This window comes from Mesoplodon densirostris, chromosome 1 (assembly GCF_025265405.1).
Source record: "Mesoplodon densirostris isolate mMesDen1 chromosome 1, mMesDen1 primary haplotype, whole genome shotgun sequence".
Taxonomy (NCBI): Eukaryota; Metazoa; Chordata; class Mammalia; order Artiodactyla; family Ziphiidae; genus Mesoplodon; species Mesoplodon densirostris.
This window is the reverse complement of record NC_082661.1, coordinates 72,000,212-72,020,556: the sequence shown is the minus strand read 5'-3', so window position 1 is coordinate 72,020,556 and position 20,345 is coordinate 72,000,212. Positions and strand designations below refer to the sequence as shown.

Here is a 20,345-nt window from a genome sequence, read left to right as displayed (position 1 = left end):
TCAGTGGAATGTTCCATTGTTTCCATTCCCATTTTTGTCACTGGATGCTTTCATTCCTGAGAAGGCAGGACCACAGTCTGTGGAATTCCATAAATGCAAACAGCCCCCAAACAAAAGGAGCTAATGCTTCATAGGACACGTACTACCTTTTCAGGTAGTGTTTGGTTTTCTTCTGGCAGTCAGGGTTCTTAAGGCTATCCCATTAAGACAAATGTTTGTGATGACATGATCCCTAAGACTTCTCTTTATTTCTTTCTTTCTTTTTTTTTCTTCTGCCAGATTAGAAAGACTATTTTCAGCTTCAGGAATAAAACAGAGTTTAACAAAAACACATAGAGTATCTAAGTTGCCATGTTACTGTAACTTTTGTCCTCTAGTCACTAGCCAGCTGTTGTAGCCCGTGACATCCATAAGCCTGCTGAAAAGTTAGCAACATGGATCATGTGAAGAAAAATAACTTAGAAGAGAAAGGGTGATGAAAAGGACTGTAAAGTTTTAGAAAGACTAACAGATGAATAATTTTAAAATGCTAGTTGTAGTTTTGAATGGGAAATAATACGGACAGAGGAGATTTTTTTAAACGCAGAAAGAGCACTTCATCGTTGGGTGTGGAGAAGGAACTTACAAACGCCAGTGTGAAAAATAATGTGACTTAACTTGCCTAGGGTCTGAATGCAAGGTCTACAGTTACTGTCAAGTAGGCTTGTTGAAGAAAATTCATTATGTATTTCACTTATCCATGTTTAGAGAAGAGAATTATATGATCACAAATTAAAATGTGCTGTATATTAATTTTGAGATAGCTTTCTACTTGATGTATATTCCTTTGAAGGTTCTAGTTGGAATTTCTATTTCTGCTGTGGGACCAATGAGAGCTGTATGAGTTCTTTCATTTTCCATTTTTTTATTTGACTTTTTTTTTTTTAACCAGTTTGCTAATGAATTACAAGTAAGTGGAAACTTACTTTCACACTTGAATGGTAAGGTTGCCTGGCTTTTTGGAAAATGATGATTATTATTACAGAATTGAAACAAACTTTTATTCAGGCTGCATTAGGCATACAGTAACATATAAAGATCTCATAACATATAAAGATCTCAATGTACTGTGAGTCTAAAATACATGCTAGTATTGCATGTCTGATGTGTTTTTGTTTGTTTTCTTAAAGAATTAATGAATCTGTATATTGTAAAATGTGGTGTTTTTACATGTCAATTCAATTTTTTAATGAAAGGAAATCTGTTGAGTATTAATATGGAGAAGTGCAGCTTTTCTTGAATTCTCTTATGTGTTTTTGTTCTTGATATTGTTCTTTTTAAACCGCCCATTTTTTTATGCTTTTGGTTAAACTGTATTTATATAATGTAGGGTGCATATATGATTCTCTTTGGTGATGTTGAAAGATATTACTCTTCCAGCCTCCCCTCAGTTCTCTCCCCTGTAAGTCAATGTATCGAGAACTTGTAAAGTGTATCATTACAGCCCTGAGGGATTGAAAGATTTACATTTTTCATGATTCTATAATACCAATGAAATGTAACTTTTAAAAGTTCCTCACTGTATGTTTCATATTCAGTATCAAGAAAATTCAGAAGATAGCAATCAGATGTAGATCTGATTAAAAATTACATCTTAAAAATTACATATCAGATAAGCCAAATAAAAAACTATGTATGAGAGGTCTCTCTGTGTACACAGGAGTCTTGCCTTCTCTAGGTGTAGATGAGGAGATGCCATATTCTGTCAGGATTTGGGGAGACCATGGAAAGTATTTGGGGTGTTGGCATGTAGTACAGTGGATCCATTCCTTTGTCAGCTGTCACTCAGCAACATAACATCACAAGAACATCAGAGTGCAAATCTTTCTCCTTCCAGGCCTTCAACCCAAAGTGGCTTTCTGATGGATTCTGCTTGTCTGTGCATAAGTAGAGGCATATTTACAAGTAGAAATGCGTCCATCCTTGGGAGAAAAAACAGTAATAGTCTTCCCCCAGGATAAGAGTGTATAAAAATGTCTCCTGGTTGCTTAATTCCCAACACCCAACTTTCTTCTTCTAAATACATTTATAGGGAGCAAGAGATGGTAGGCTTCTATGAATTAATATTAAGCAATCACTAAAAGAAAGGAATATTCCCTTCCTTTCATTCAGAACCCCTGGCATGTAAGTTGTATAATTAATACTAAAGCAAATAAAGTCTTTAAGCTGATAGTATCTGTAATCAAATAATGAAAAAAAGAAAGCAGTTAAATGAGCATACTATTCAGGGTCAAATATGTTCAGCAAAAAGCTCTAGTGGGTCTTTGATCATGGCTAGATTCACAGTGATATCAAACAGTTGGTTCTCATGTACAGCTAAATGTTTCAGATTTTGTTTTTATTAAATTTGGCAGTTTCACACTGAGATCTGTATTCCTAGTGAATAAAAGACAGCTACTTTGTTAGGAGGGATTCCATTTTCACAACTGTGAGGAAGTCAGAGATATTTCAGGAACATGGGCCACAAAATGTACTCCTTTCACAGTGTTCTCCTATTCTGAACTGTGCAGTTATCTATTAAATTTTCTAATAGATATTTGTGTAAGGTGTATGTATGCTTGTGCAATTATTAAAAAAACAGTTTTGGAAAACTGTATTTATTAAAGAAAATTACTTACGGGGCATGTACTAAAACTGTAAAAAAAAAAAAAAAAAAAAAAAAACACATTCAATTTGCCCAGTAAAGTTGTTTTTGTGAAATTTCTGTGTTGTTGAATAAAGGACTTTAGTATTCAAAAGATCTCTTTTTCCATGATCAAATTTTTATTTGTGAGATTTTAAGTAATCGGCATATGATCTTGAGATCCTGAAAGTCTAATTTTTTTATGATAAAAACATTTTTAATTCTACACTTGCCCTTAAGTCAGCAGAATAAATACTGTATATAAATTTTTTCATAAAATATTCCAGTTTTGTTCATCTTTTTTCTTCATATATTTTGTCTTTCTTATATATTTTTTAAAAAGGAAAAAAGAACATGATGCTTTTCATATTTCTAAAGGGTATATTTTTGTTGAAAGCTTTAAAAAGTCCCCTTAATAGAAGAAGAAATGAACGTATCTAAACTTTTTTCCTTCCTTCTTCGTAAGCATGCCAGGAGAAAGCATCCCATGAATTCCTTGTGCTGTGAATGAAAAGTCCTGTTGATAACACTTGAAAGCATTAAGATGAATGAAGAAATGTGCAACACTGGAATTCTATCTTCAGCCACTCCCAGAAATACTCTGAGATTACATTTTTATTGTGTTACATTTTTTTATTGTGGAATATTGCGGTCCACCCATGCTGCTTATTAACACTTTTTTGATGCTTCATAAACTACAAGAAACGTAGAACACAGTATTATATCTTGGAAATCATTAATATGGTTGCAAACATGGAGCATTAAACAATTGAAAGAGTTCGTGTTCACAGAAAAAAGACCACATTAGAAGATTTTTGTAAATTTTATAAATTTCAGGATGTGCTCTGTTAGAATATATCACAAATATAAAATATCTTGGCCATGGCAACAGAATTGGATTACATAGTGTGAGGAAGATGAATTAGGAAACTTGAATCTTGAGAGTTTCTGGATACTCAGCAGTTTTGCAGGTGAGTTGCTATGCTTCTTTGTTATATTTTGGTGTAAGCAACAATATGGCAAAAATATAAAACTGGATTTTCACAGATAATACTTTCCTTACTTGACATCTTCAAGGACACAAATACTTGGAGGTTTATATGTAATGATAAGTGAATAATTCTTCAAAATAGTTTGAAGTAACCAAAACGGGAGGAGAGGGGAGTTCTGTAACTTATTTAGACATTGAACCAGATAATAATTTCATATGGTTTCTGGAAAATCATGAATTTTTTTTCAAGTATGTTTATTGGTAGCAGTTGTTTTAGTTGACATGTTTTATGCAGAAGTTATTCCCCATTTTGTTTCCACTCTTTTTTTAATGGAGAAAAAATGTTATTTGCAGTAAACACAGTGAACACAAATTGAAGGTTTTATTTGCATACACTCCATAAGTATCATAGCTATATAGGACATTTTTGCTTATTTGGAAATTTTGTTTCTAATCTTTTATTCTAATATCTTGGCTTAAGATCTATCTTTGTGTCCTATGCAATTCAATTTATTTGGCCAGTTTTTAAGTCAATATTTCTTATTTTCCATGTATTTATATAAAATGAAATGTCAACTATCTTTTTAGTCTAAGTCTGTGCTTTGTTTATAGTACGTTCCTTATGACAAAAATCATTCTAGTTAACAGGTGTTGTAATTTCACAAATTGGAAGCAGTGTCCATGTCTCTTTCCAAGAACAACACTTTTAAAAGCTATTCTAATCATGTAAAGACTACATGTAAAACATTTTTAATACAGGAATGACTTCTTTAATAGTTAGAAGTTAGGAGAATCTGGTTGCCTGATTTGAATTATGATCTTCTGCTTATGACTTTTCTGAAAAACGATCTTCTATTTAAAATTATATGGATTCAGGAAAACTGCACAGTTGGGAGGGAGGTTGGAAAAGAACAATATTTAAATGGCACTGTTTAACCTTTGATGCCATCATAAAACATATGTAGCTGAAAATTCTTATTCATTGTAGCCTTCAAGAAATTTTCTCACCTTTCCATGAATTACCATATAATTTTATTCATAAGTTTTTATTTATATTTATAATTCTATTAATATTGAATTAACATGTGGGGGGATGGAGACAGATAGATTAATCTGTGTGTGCATGTGTGTGTGTTGCTTTTAGTTGACAGAGTTTAATTCATGACCCCAGTAGCTAAGGATCACTAGGTTATTAAACATCTTTCATGTAAAAGATTCTGCCACCATTGTACAGTTGCAACTGAATTTATTGACTCAGCATCTTCTAATACTTAACTTCTTCTCTGGGAATCAGGGAATTTGGGGAGGCTACATGGAATCTTTTTAGCATTTTAGGGGCTCTTTTAATAAGTTAATAACACTTCACTCTGTCCTACTTGCAGTCATTTAAAAGACTGTTTTGAAAATTATGTATACAATTTGCTCCCCAAATGTATTAATTTTCTTCATATAATTTGAATATTTTAGCTATATTTATATATTATTGAGATGTCTGTTTATACGTATGTATATTTGAGCTTCAAGTGCACATCCAAGCACTAATAGATGACTTGATCTATAGCTTATATACTTTGACAATATGGAAAAGGCCTTTATCTCTCCAAAATCTGTGATGTCTACAGAGCAGCAGCAGGAAGAACATCATGAATAACTTGTGTTGGCAAACCAGCAATTGCTTTAATTTCTCATTTATTCAATAAGTATTATTGTTATTTTCAGTGTGCCAACTGCTGGGGATATCAAAATGAATAAAACATTGTTCCTGACACATTTACCATCACCATGGAACTCAACCAAGTAGTTGAAATAAATACACAAATAAATAAAAACAGTGGAAAATGTTTGTTGTGAATGGAGCAGGCATCATGTGAAGGAGTGGCAAGAGATGGTGGAGTGAAGCTCTTTAATGTCAAAGTCTTCCCAGCTGAGAGAAGAGGGCAAGACTCGTGCACCCCTGGGTTGTAAAACCTGAGGGTAAAGTAGTGAACCAAAAAGACTGGAATGGCAGAAGAGAAAAACAGGAAGGTTCAAAAGACCTGAGATATGCCACCACCCTAGTCCAAGTTGTTGTCATTTCTCATGAGAGTCACTTTAGCTACCACAGGATTCTCTTTCCATCCATTCCTATCTGTCTTCAAACATTTTCTATGCTGCAGCCTGAGCAGTTCTTTTAAAACACACACACACACACACACACACACAGCTCATGTGATTCCATGCTTATTGTCAGTGATTTCCCATCACTCTTAGAATAAAACCCTAAATGTGGTTGCAAGGATCTTGTGGTCTGGCTCTGCAGTCCCATCCCATATCATGTCATCCCTTTCTCTCTGCTCCAGCCACTTAGACTTTCTTCCAGTCCTTACACTTGCAAGATGGGTTTTGCCTCTCACCTTAGGACATTTTGTTCATTTTGTTATTAATACTTGGAATCTTCTTGCCTTCTCTATTTTCTTGGAAAATTCCTCTTTATTCTTCAGAACTTAGCTAATGCTTCACATTTTAAAGGACTTCTACAAGTTTGTCAAGTTCACCTATTATGGGCTCTCAGAGTAACTTGTGCCTCTTCATAGCATTTATTAATGAATTAATTTATTCAATAAAAAGATATTACACATTTATCATGTGCTCTTTGTTCATCTAGGCAACCAGAATATATTCACAAGCAAATAAGACAAAAATCCCTGCCTCCATACAGTTCACATTCTAGTGGAAAGAAAAATGTCATAAACGAAGTAAATAAATATAAATGTCACATGGTAATATATAATATGGGTACAATTAAGGAGGGAAAATGAGATTACAAATGCCAAGTGGGGTGAGAGGATGAGGAAAAGAGTTGGAATTTTAAATGGGTATTTAGGGAAAGCCTGACGGAGAAGGTAACATTTGAGGTATGGCCTGAAGGAGGCAAGTAAGTAAGTAAGCCATGTGTATATGTTGGAAACAGCCTACCTGGCAAAGGGAGCAAGTACAAAGACCTTGTGATGAGAATGGGCCTGCAGTTTTCAAGGACCAACAGGAAGCCCACTGTGTCTGGAGAGCAATGGGTAAGAGAGAGAAGAGTAGGCAATATGGTTAGAGAAGGAAGAGAGATAAGACTGCTGTGTCATATTAAGGACTTTGACCTTTACTCAGAGTGAGAAGGGAAATATTTGGAGTGTTTGACTGGAGGGAGACATGATCCAACTTATATTATAAAAGGACTACTTTGGCTACCGTGTTGAGAAAAGACTACAGAAAGTCAACAATGGAGGAAGGGAGACCAGTCTGGGGAGGTCATTGCCATATCCAAATGAAAGAAGATGGTGGAAACAGAATGGTAGCAGTGGAGGTTGTAAAAAAGAGGTTGAATTCAGCACATAGTTGGAAATAAAGGAAACAGAATTTGCATGGATAGGTAGGGCTTTAGGTATGTAAGAAAGAGAGAAATTAATAATAACCCCAGGGCCTTTGATGTGAATAACTGGAGAAGTGAAGTTGTCCTTTCCTTAACTGAGAAAGGGAAGACTGAATTTTGAGTTTAGATGTACTGAGTTTAAGCTGCTTCTCAGACATTGAAGTAAAGATGTCAAGCACACAATTGGATATATGGACTTGGAGTTCAAGGGAGGTTTATAGGCTGGGGATATACATTGTATTTTTTAAAAAATGAACCTGGATGAGATTACCAAAAGAGTGAGTGTGGATAGATAAAGGAGAGGAAAGGCAAGGACTGAGATCTGGGACTCACCTACAGACGTTGTATTTTCACCTTCATTCTAAGCATTATTTGATTAGTGCTCATCTCCCACACTGACCAGGGTAGAGAAGAAATGGAAACCCAAGCAAAACTTTTACAGGTGAATTCTTCCATTTTCCCCTCTTCCCAGTGACCCATATTTTTTTGGCCTTTAGTTACCCCAGCCCCTACCTTTCATCCACAGGTGACTGACTATTCATTCCCCTCAATTTATCCCATCTCCACTGCATGAAAAAACTTACTTATTATTTATGTTTATCTATAAACATTCTAATGCAGTAATTACATATGACAATACTTTCTCCTAACACAAATATAAATACATCAAGTTCAAAGTTTGATGCTGACCAGAATTAGTGCACTAAAACTATTAAGCATAATTCTGTACCTGCTATAACAAAATTTATCTGTCCATTTTTATATTCTTTGTGAGCAATTCCATCAAAGGAGATAAAATCATTCTCTCTTATTTAACATCTCTGGGAACCGAAATATTTGAGCAGAAAATGGATAGATGTTAAAACTACAAATTGAGAATTGAGATTGTTTAGTTGACTCCCAGTCACAAAAGGAATAATAAGGTTTTCAGATTTGTCTAAACTTTCCTTCATGAGGAACAAGTTGACTCATGACTATAAAAATATGAGAGTACAAGTTTCTTAATATTTATTGTTTTTCTTCTTTACACTTGATTCTTTACAGAGATAGCCATGCCCATTTTCATTAATAGCCTAAATGCATTCCAGAGAGCATGGTTAGAAGTGTTTCTTCATTATTGTATACAAGAGAAAGCATTTTGTACCAGAATTTCCTGAGACCCGAGTTTCAGTTTCAAACCTACCATTTGACAGAAATCTCTACATACCACAAGTTCCCCCATTGAATCCTTACCACCAGAGTTCTGAGGACTAAACAATGAGTAGTTCCAAATCTGAAAAAAATGAATGGTAATTATTTTAGTCCATTAAAATCCCAAGGACCCGCAATATATCCAGAACAAGAAAACAAGCAATGGCTACAACAAAAACTGAAATGCTTGATTTCACAGTTTGACAGAAAATGTTGAGACTCTTATAAAATGTCAAGAATTAAAAAATTCAGTTGAAAAGAATTTAGCAATAAAACTACAATCTACACGTTCTTTGGGAACTTGGGCACATTGTCCCCATGGATGGCTATAGAACTTCTGAAGTTTATCAACAGATTAATCATTAAGAAAAACATCACATAAGTATCCACCGTACTCTATCTGTTGCATCAAGGAAGGGTTAATTTAAACACTGAATTATTAAATGCATTCCCACACCATAACAAAATTGTGAACCTGAGAAGATGTAGTACTTTCTATTTTTATAAATTCTGGCAGAGACTTTCTTAAATGGCTAACTTAAAGGAAGTTGGCACACAGTTTAAAGATGTAATTTGAGTCACGGCTGATGATATACTTTTACTTATTTAGCCTTTTATTCAGCATGTTTGCATTAGTTGAACAGATTTGCTGTTTCTATTCTAACTGCATTGTGTATGGCCTGAGGAATGCTGATTAATTCTTGTCGGTAATCATCACACACGCTGCCAATGTTGAACATTTATATCCTCTATTACATAATCTATGTATGCATTCCTTATGTTATTAGTGGAAGTAACATGTAATAGGTAAATAAACCTGTTCTAGATTTAGATTAAAAATCACTGTGTATCCTTTTCTGTCTTTAAAAGACAGAAACTGAGTTAGATGGAGGAATCTGGCATAGGCTTTATCCACTTTAAGTAGCTTTAATTAGAATTCTTTAATTGTCCCTGCAGCTGCCACCAATAGTAAGCTTTAAAAATCATTTGTAATTGGAAGATAAATTTGCATTTCATTCATGACATAAAGTTAATATGTCTTACTTTGTGAACTTTGAAACAATGAGGCTATTCACTGCCTCTGGAGTATCTCTGAATAGCTCTTTTGATCATTTTGATCCTTATATTGTAGGTGACTCTCTTATCTACTTACTTTTAAAAAGAGAATTAAGTAAACAACAACTTCTAGGTGAGCCTCATTTAACAGACTACTTACTGGTTTATTCAGAGACTAGTGGGTAAACAGGTTTTTAAATGATGGGTTATAGTTTGAAAAAGGCATTTCACTAGAAGTCCTAAAGCATTTAAAAGGAAGTAAAGTGTGTCACTCCTTACTTTATGCTTGTAGTCAAATTAGGACTTACAGCAGAGTTGTATAGAGAAAGGATGAAAAAATAAATATCAGATAATATAAAAAATCTAGTGTATCCATATCCTCATAATCATAGTCCCAACTTTCTCAGGCTTTTTCTGAGTTGCTAAGTTGGAACCACAGATCAGATGGTTAGATTCAATATCATTAGTATTCCTGTTTTCTAGAAGAGTAAATGAAGTGCTGGTTTCTATAAAAATGGCTCCAGTCAGAACTTCTTATGTCAGTCACAACTTAAAGAAGGTAAAAAGTGTAACTACTCACAATGGTGTAAACAATGAAAGGAATTTATTATTTCAGATAACTGAAAAGTCCTGAGGAAAGACTAAAACAAGGATCACACTATTTTATGTTATTCTCTCTGTTGCTATGGTACCCTCAGTTGGCTTTATTCTGAGGCCTTATTTGTTTATGTTGTGGCCACTAGCTCCTCTAAATATTTATTTTCTGTTGCTAGGAATGCTTTTATAGGAAAAAATTTTCTTTCCTGACAAGTTCAGCAAAAATCACAGAACAAATCCTTGGCCTATATTGGATTATGTGCCCAACACATTAACTAGTCACTGTAAAGAGGGAAGCTTTGGTTTATCTTATACAAATGCAAAATGCAAAATTTTGTTTAATCTTAACCTATCCTTAAGATCGGGGTGGAGATAAGCCTCTCCCTACCACATTTACTGAGAATGAAAGAATAGTAATCCAGGGAAAATCAGGGTATGATAGAATCAAAAAAGGAAATTGATACTGGGCAGAAAAAAAAAAAAAGAATAACAGGAAGGAAAAGAAGCAAGAAAGGATTGAAGAAGGGAAAAGAGAAGAAGGAGAGAAAGTAAGAGAGAGAAAGGAGGGATAAGAGAAGGAAGGAAGGAAGAGGGAAGAAGGGAGAGAGAGAGAAGGAGGGAAGAGGGAAGAAAGAAGGAAGGGGATCTGTTGATAAATACCTACTAAACTATGTTTTATTGAAGGGTTAATGGGCAAGGAAGCAGCAGGAAGGAGGAGACAGAAACATCTTCACTGGAATTCCAATAGGATAATTAATTTCTGTGTGATTGTATGATAACTCTATTTGGTTAACTTGAAAGGTCCATTTTTATTAATTAGTCATGTAGATGCATAAACACACATACAACACACAGGTGCACACAATACCATTATGTCTCTGATTGGATCTACATGAGCACAACACTACTTCTGGGGTAAAGAAGACAATTTACAATGAGTTTGATAGACTTACCAGCAAAATTCCTTTCCTTATAATTACCCCATTACTTTATAAAAATGGGTACAAATGTTGATTGTGTAGAAGATTAGCTATAGGATTATACAGGAGAGGATTGTTTCAGGGAACTAAGACAAGATCACAAAATCTCAAAATACAATCCAGATTTTTGCCACCAACTCTAACATGCATTTTGCACAGATTCTTCAAGTTGTATTTGCTGCCTCATTGTTGAACCTTCATTTCACTGGATTCGACCCAATGAGTATGATTGAAGCCAAAGGTTTACTAGTTTCAGCACACTTAATGTTTTCATCTTAGACTCAACTACTTTATGCTCATGAGAAAATTCTTATTTGTTATTCTTAGGAAGAGCAAAGTCATATGTCCCACTTTATGCTGTTATCTTATCAAATAATAAAACTACATGTAATAAAATACTTAAATGATTATAACAACATTACTCTGAAGAGAAAGATGGCACAATTGAAGAAGCTGAACCATGGGTGGTAGTGATAGCTTAGTATGTTTGTTGAAAAGGAAAGTCTAATTCCTGTACACCGGACTTCCACTTAGAAATATAGAGAGCTAGAAAGTGTATCACTCTCAACTGTACTGAGAGGAGTGGAAGATCAGTGTAGGAGGAAAAGAGGAGTCAAAAACCACGATAAGGGGGAGTAGGTGCAGTGCAGGCAAATGCAGTAACTGTCCACTGCATAGGGAAATGGACACCCTAATCATTGCCGGCACTTAAATCTTTTAGCTAGAGAAGAAGGAAGTAAGTGGTGCCTGGGATATTGTTGGAGAAACATGGTAGTATTCCCAAGTGTTTGAATCTGTACTCAATTTGGGGCCAACATGAGAGAGACCCTTCTCTCCTCTCTGTCCCTGTGGCTCAGGTAGACTGATTTCACACCCCTAACATTAAGGGGGAGGAGGGAGCCCACGAGCCCATTTTGATCAATAAATGTGTGGACCAGTGATTCAGGGATGAGTACAAGCCAAACCAGATTAAAATACATATGTATAAAAGTAAAACACCTAATATAGGTAATGCTAAGAAAGAATAATTTGTAAAATCCTGAGTTAATATTCTCTTTATATTTGAATAGTAAGAGACAACTTTTTGATTGAAATAGACCTTTATTACAGATATCAACATGGAAAGTCTGATCCAGGGACACTGCTGGGAAATCCAAGAAGTATGACATTTAAGTATGCTTATAAGAAATTTAATTATGCTTGTAGGAAAATGCTTGCTTTTATTTATGACAATGAATGCTTTCAATCTAATTGGAATACTTTATTTAAAATAAATGGTTAGACTTCATAATGACTATCCATATTTATGAATTTTCTATTTATTTGTCATTCCTGAGTCATTAGTAGAATATATACACATACATATTAAGAGTGATTTTTAAAAAACCAATGGTAGTCATCCTAAAAACAAGACATTTATGCTTACAACTTTGATAACATTGATAAATTCACATATATAAAAGCCGAAATGATAGTTGACATAAAGAATTCTTATATAATTTGATATTAGACAATTCTTATATAATTACTGCTACTTTTATTTTTCTGTAACATTTCACACAAGTTATTGTTCAATTACTTATTTGCATGCCTCTTCTTCAGAATGAGGAAGTCAACTAAGTGGATCCATTGCTCTGTTCAGTCCTAAAAATGTAGCTTCTTAGAGTTAATGTCACAAATAGCTCACGAACTTATATAATTACATGAATATTATATTTCTCAAAAGCTTCCACTAAAACAAGTATACAGTTAAACTAGACACCAAACAAACATACATTTTAATAAGCCTCATCTACATTTGATGTCCATATCAGCATGACATTAATTTTAGTTTATTTTTCTTTTTTAAAGGAATGATTGATATCCTTCTATATCATTTTCTATTTTGTAAGCAAGAACATATTTCAAGAAATGGAAAGTGCTGAAAAAAATCACTAAACAAACTTTAGCAACTTTAAAAGGAGCTGCCTCTGTTGAGGTCTCCCTCCTACCCAGCCTTCAGCCCTGAAAACCCTCTTTCATCCAATGACAAATAGTCCCGTCTTAATTACTACTTAATGATTTTTTTCTATCAGACATCAACACATGTGTGGTGATTAAATTTTAAATGAACTAATTCATTCTTTTTTTTTTTTTTTTTTTTTTTTTTTTTGCGGTATGCGGGCCTCTCACTGTTGTGGCCTCCCCCGTTGCGGAGCACAGGCTCCGGACGCGCAGGCTCCGGACGCGCAGGCTCAGCGGCCATGGCTCACGGGCCCAGCCGCTCCGCGGCATATGGGATCCTCCCAGACCGGGGCACGAACCCGTATCCCCTGCATCGGCAGGCGGACTCTCAACCACTTGCACCACCAGGGAGGCCCAATTCATTCTTAAATGTATTAACCTTTCATATACAATCAGGTATACTTTCTCAAATGGATGCTGCCCCATCTCTTACTTCACCAGAGCTCTGCTAGGGGTGAATGAAAAGGCCTCCTAACTGGGCCTTGGGGTTTGGTGACTGCTCCAAGGCAAATTGAAAAAGGGGATTACTGACCTCCTATTATTTCCCATTGGTTAGTCAATCATTTAAACATAACTATATTACTTATCTATGCCAAGATATATGCATTATTACCTCAAGTTTTTCAAAATTTTTTATGATTTTCGAATGTCTGATTCCTAATCCCTTTTTCTTTTCTCACCCTGACTCCTCAATTATTATACTCCCAGCAACCTTTGTTTATGTTAAATACTTGCTATAAATCACCAGTTCTCACTAAAACATGTCACTGAGGGGTGAAGACATGCTTTTAAGGTGAATGATCAGATCTGGACCTTAGTTTCCAGCCTCATTTCCTATTTTTGCTCCTATAAAACCTTTGGCTGACTGTGTTTACTTTTTGTGTTAGTATAGGTTCACCTAGAAGCACACAATAATACAGGATGAGAAGCACAAGAAATTTATTCTAGGAAGGATCAGGAGAAGGTGGGGAGAACCTTGAGAACACAAGGGATGTGTGACTTGTATAAGGAAAGTGCAGGATTAAAAACTGGGTAGCATGAGTATTGGCATGTAGCACAGTTTCAAGAAAGATCTGCTTAAGCTGATCCATGCAAGCAGTGAATTTGCCCATTCCCTGAGGGGCTTTGTCAGGATGTTAAATCTGGAGAAGGTTGAATCTGGAGAAAGTGCCCCTTCCCTCCAAGTCAATGAATTCTTCCTTATCCAGTGTTATATTCTGGCCCTCTTGATTAAGCACTTTCTAGATGCAACCCCAGGGCTGCTTTCCAGACTCTTGCTGGTACAGGCTAGCTAATTCTTACAAATACATTCAAATACAGTCTCTGTGCTCCCTTATCAAGCCCAGCAACACCCAGCTGGATAATTCTGGGATTTAACTTTAGTTAAGGTCCTGGAAGCCAGGAGAGAAGGTAGGGGTAGGTCCTTTAGGGGATACCCATTACCATGCAGAATTGTGGTCTCTGCAGCATCTTCTAACATGGGGTGGGGGGAGTGAAGCTGTAGGCCACCTTTGCAAGTTCTGAGGGGTCAGTGCAGAGCAAACATCCTCAGCAGCAACTGTCTGCATGTCCACATCCCATATTGCAAGATCCCAGGTTTCCCAAAGAGAGCCCTGAGTTTAGTGTAACAGCTCTTCCTCTCTGAGCATTCTAAAGTCCGTGGAACTCTGTGACTTAACAGATCTTTGGTCTGCTACTTAGCTGATCTGCTCTTCCATTCTAGGGGACAAAGGCTTTTTGTAGGTTACTAAAGGTCCCTCTAGTTCTTATACTTATTAACTACTTATAATGGCTCTTAGTGTTTTACTCTCTGTAGGGTGTCAATATCAGTACAATTTAGCAGTAATCATCCAAATCCACCCTATTTTAAATGTCTGAACCATTATAGTTGAAAGGCAAATCATCATCCACAGTGAAATCTTTAGCAATTGGGCCTTGTGCCAGGGACTTTCTGCAACCCGCCTTCCACCCAGAATGGGTGGTTAGTGAGACATAACCAAATTCCCATATTACCACTTGTTTTCTCAGACCGCACTTTGTACCACGTGCCTTAGATGGGGCTCCTAGAAAAGCAAATGCCAAAAGAGGGTTAGACATGGAAGAGGTTTATTGGGGGAAGAAGCAACAGAAGGTGAGGGCAAGGTTCAGATCATGATATAGGTTTGACAGTTGTGGTAGAGACAAGGAAGGGGAATTAGGTAGAGTCTCAGACTGTAACACAGTTCCCATGAAGATTTGGTTAGGCCAATGGGAATCCTTGAGCCAAAATCCCTACTGGAGGGGATTTTGGAGGGGACTGAGCATAGCCTTGTCATGCTCAGTCATTTCATGGGAGCAAATAGTAAGAAGTGTAGCATTAAAATGAAGGCAGAGGTGGACCTAACAGGACAGTAGTCATGTTGGGGCATCAGTCAATCATGTTGCCCATAGGAGATGTAAGCAGTGCATTTGCATGGATACCACATTTGCCATTTCCTGTAAAAGGATGGCATAGTGACTGCGAACATGGATTTGGGAGTAAGATTGCCTGAGTTCAAAGACAAATGGGCCACCTACTAACTTTGATAGCTTGGCCAAGTTGATATATATGATCTTCCAGTTTTTCATATTTAAATTTATAATTATAGTTGTGCTCATAGAGCCATTGGAGGATTTGAAGGAGATCATTCACATAAAAGCTCTCATTATTATGGATATTATGTCCACAATTCAGTCATGCAAAAAAATGTAATTCTCTTTTTCTACAACTGCACTTGTTTTCATGTTGATCCCTAAACCTAGCTGGGGTTAGAAACGAAGTCTTAGGTAGCACAATGTGTCTTTAGATAGCACAAAATGGTTATGAGCCCTATTTAGAATCAGACTACAGATTCAAATACCAACTCTGCCATTTCTAATGGAATGACTTTGGATAAATTATTTAACCTCTCTGTGACCTACTCATATCATCTATAAAATGGGAATACTATAATGGTCAGTCCCTCATAATCTGGTTAGGACTCAAAATTTGGTGAGAACAGTGCCTGGCCCTATTAAGTGCTTAATCAAGGCTGGCCCTTATTGTTCTTATTTTGGGGTTTGAATTAGTCCCATCCTGTTTTTGGTATCTCAAGCCTAAAGGCTTAATTATACCTTCCAAAGTTAAGGTAGGGCAGAGGGCAGGGTCCTTTTCAAGAATCTAACAATATCTAAGCCCTAGCTTCCTCCCGGGTTATCTTCCATTTTTTTCAGTCTGTGGAATCTTTATGTAATCTGAATGGGGAGGTATGGTTCTTTATTCCTTGTTTATGGCATAAACTTTATACCTTGAATGGTTCAGGGCTTAGTTTCTTTCACTGCAAAAGCCTTGCCTTTTGAGATTTAAAAGCTTTAGTTTTTGAAAATCAAACGGTTTTTCTTTGTATATAGTGATATTCTATCTTTCTCCTAATCTGAGAGGAAGAATACAGGGCAAAGAGTAAAAGGAAATACATTACAAGAGGCAAATCTCAGTTAATATCTCAAAATATTATTCCTCTACAATGTTTCTATTTAGGCTCCTCTCTGTTCCTGAAATTCCTTTTTGTTACCAATTAGAATCCTATATATTAAAGTTGCAAGTTGGATGCCTTCTCTTCTTGGAAGCACTCTTTAATCACTCCAGTCCAAGGTGCTTTCTTTTTATAATTTTATGAATGCAATAGTTGTCACATACATTTGAAATGGGCTGGTACATACTCTATTTTCCCCACTATACTATGTGCTACTTGTGATCTGGGAATAAACACTATTCGTTATACCTATACTCTCTTTAGTACCTAACATAGGGCTTGGCACATAGAACTACTTAAAAATGTGAATACAATTAAACAAATTATAAGAAGCTTTTATAGCAAGGGTTTACATTCCTGCCTGAATCTCTACCTTTGTTTTTTTTGGTCTTTTGAACAGGCCTATGTGCTATGGATCATTGATACCTATATAACTGTTGCAGGAAGGGAGACCCCTTCCAGGGCCCCATAGTGGAGTCTCGTCTAACACAGGGAAACGAATTGTCCGAGGAGACACGTGCTGACAAAGCAAAAGACTTCATTGGAAAGGGGCGCCCGGGCAGAGAGCAAACTCAGGAGAAGGAACCCAGGAGAACTGCTCTGCCCCTTGACTCGCAGTCGCAGGGTTTATGGTAATGGGGTTAGCTTTCTGGGTTGTCTCTGGCCAATCATCTTGCTTGGCCCATATTCGGTCTGACCTTCAGGGTCCTTCCTGGTGGCAGGCGCATCTCTCAGCCAAGGTCGATTCCAGGGTGAGCGTTTCTGGGAGGTTGGCAGGACACGTGGGCCGGTCTCTCCTCCCTCCTCTTATTGGCCCCTCCCAAAGTCTTCCGGGTTAGCTTACAAGCCATATTATGGGCTGGCGTCTCCTCCCTCCTTTTGGCCCCTCTGGAATCCTCCCTGTTAGTTTTTCTCAGCAGCACCGCGTTCAGGAGCTCCTGTTCTTCGACAACTCAGGCAAGTGGTTATTATCGTGATTGGCCAAGGCAGGCAGTTTTGGTCAAAAGTTCCCTAACATAACTAGCTACAACGTATTCATCTGTATTTCAGTTAAAAAAATATTAAGTGCACTATGTGCCAACCATTTTACCAGACTCAGGACGTGAAAAATTGAATAAGGCTTGCCATCAAAGATAGAGGTTCTCAAAACAAGACATTTAAATGACACATATACCTAGCACATGAACCTGACACATGGTAGCTCTGAGAACGTTATTGGAGAGGGAATGAATTAAAAACTGATGGAGTTATGCATGGGTTTACTTGGGAGCACAGAGCAGATAACTTTTGTTCATCCCAAGGAAGTCTTGAAGGAGGCTGTGACCTAGCTGAGTCTCAGAGGATGAACAACAATCAGGCAAGGAAAGAAAAAGTAGAGGGACAGACTTGGCAGCATAAGCAAGAACATGGTGGTGAAAAGCAACAAAACTATGTATTTTTATGTAAAAAAAATCAGATTGGTTTATATTTTAGCAAAAATACATTTTCTGTGCAACATAAGATTATGGTTTACAGTGTGGACTCTGGAGCTAGACAGCCTAGGTGTAAATCTTGGTTCTATCACTTATAACTTGCTCTATACTCTTAGTTAAGTATTTTATCCACTCTGTGACTAGGCACTCCACCTGTGAAACTGGAAGTCGGACCTCTTAATGTTGTTATGAACTTCAAATGAAACAGTATATTTAAAACTTTCAAAAGTGTCAAAAGAGGGGGGACCTTCAAGATGGCGGAGGAGCAAGACGTAGAGATCACCTTCCTCCCCATAAGTACATCAGAAATACATCTACATGTGTAACAACAACTACAGAACACCTACTGAACGCTGGCAGAAAACCTCAGACCTCCCAAAAGGCAAGAAACTCCCCACGTACCTGGGTAGGGCAAAAGAAAAAAGAAAAAACAGAGACAAAAGAATAGGGACAGGACCTGCACCAGTGAGAGTGAACTGTGAAGGAGGAAAGGTTCCACACACTAGGAAGCCCCTTCGTGGGCGGAGATTGCGGGTGGCGGAGTTGGGGGAGCTTCGGGGCTACGGAGGAGAGCACAGCAACAGGGGTGCGGAGGGAAAAGCGGAGAGATCCCCGCACAGAGGATCGGTGCCGAGCAGCACTCACCAGCCCAAGAGGCTTGTCTGCTCACCCGCCGGGGCGGGCGGGGCTTGGAGCTGAGGCTCAGGCTTCGGAGCTTAAATCCCAGGGAGAGGACTGGGGTTGCCGGCGTGAACACAGCCTGAAGGGACTAGTGCCCGACGATTAGCCGGGAGGGAGTCCGGGAACAAGTCTGGACCTGCCGGAGAGGCAAGAGACCATAGTTATGAGGTGTGCGAGGAGAAGGGATTCCTTCCCTTCATGAACACAGAAGGCAGAACACCGTCTAAGCGAGCTCCAGAGATGGGCACGAGCCGTGGCTATCACCTCGGACCCCAGAGACGGGCATGAAATGCTAATGCTGCTGCTGCCACCAAGAATACTGTGTGCAAGCACAGGTCACTATCCACACCCCTTAGCCTGTGCAGCCCGCCACTGACAAGGTCCCGAGATCCAGGGACAACTTCCCCAGGAGAACACACAGCGCGCCTCAGGCTGTTGCAACATCACACCAGCCTCTGCCGTCACAACATCACTAATCATTAGAGAAATGCAAATAAAAACTACAATGAGATGGGACTTCCCTGGTGGTGCAGTGGTTAAGACTCCACCTGCCAATGCAGGGAACACGAGTTCAATCCCTGGTCTGGGACGATCCCACATGCCGCAGAGCAGCTAAGCCCATGCACCACAGCTACTGAGCCTGCGCTCTAGAGCCCACGAGCCACAACTACTGAGCCCACGTGCTACAACTACTGAAGCCCACGCACCTAGAGCCCATGCTCCACAAGAGAAGCTGCTGCAATGCGAAGCCCACGCACTGCAATGAAGAATAGCCCCCGCTCTCTGCAACTAGAGAAAGCCCGCGTGCAACAACAAAGACCCAACACAGCCAAAAATAAATAAATTTCTTAAAAAAAAAAAAACTACAATGAGATATCACCTCACACTGGTCAGAATGGCCATCATCAAAAAATCTACAAACAATAAATGCTGTTTCCCACTGTTGGTGGGAATGTAAATTGATACAGCCACGATGGAGAACAGTATGGAAGTTCCTTAAAAAACTGAAAATAGAACTACCATATGACCCAGCAATCCCACTTCTGGGCATATACCCTGAGAAAACCATAATTCAAAAAGAGTCATGTACCACAATGTTCATTGCAGCTCTATTTACAATAACCAGGACCTGGAAGCAACCTAAGTGTCCATCAACAGATGAATGGATAAAGAAGATGTGGCACATACATACAATGGAATATTACTCAGCCATAAAAAGAAATGAAATTGAGTTATTTGTAGTGAGGTGGGTGGACCTAGAGTCTGTCATACAGAGTGAAGTAAGTCAGAAAGAGAAAAACAAATACTGTATGCTAACACATATATATGGAATCTAAGAGAAAAAAAAAAAACGTTCTGAAGAACCTAGGGGCAGGACAGGAATAAAGACGCAGACATAGAGAATGGACTTGAGGACATGGGGATGGGGAAGAGTAAGCTGTGACAAAGTGAGAGAGTGGCATGGACATATGTACACTACCAAATGTAAAATAGATAGCTAGTGGGAAGCAGCGCATAGCACAGGAAGATCAGCTCGGTGGTTTGTGACCACCTAGAGGGGTGGGATAGGGAGGGTGGGAGGGAGACGCAAGAGGGAGGAGATATGGGGATATATGTATACATATAGCTGATTCACTTTGTTATACAGTAGAAACTAACATAACATTGTAAAGCAGTTATACTCCAATAAAGATATTTTAAAAGTGTCTAAAAAGTGCTAGATAAATTTTAGCTTATGAAGATTAAATGTCATTTTCTTTTTTTTCAACTTTTCGTAAGAA

The 20,345-nt window shown here is 37.7% G+C and overlaps 1 protein-coding gene across 1 annotated transcript in view; it reads left to right on the top strand.

Moving 5' to 3' along the window:
• Positions 1 to 17,388, top strand: part of CXXC4 (CXXC finger protein 4) — a 37,919-nt gene extending 20,531 nt beyond the window's left edge. Inside the window, exons 3-4 of the mRNA XM_060096164.1 lie at positions 16,855 to 17,043; positions 17,319 to 17,388. Of these exons, the coding sequence (XP_059952147.1) occupies positions 16,855 to 17,043; positions 17,319 to 17,388 (259 nt within the window). The remainder of the gene's footprint in view (positions 1 to 16,854; positions 17,044 to 17,318) is intronic.
• The last annotated feature ends 2,957 nt before the right edge of the window (positions 17,389 to 20,345 follow it).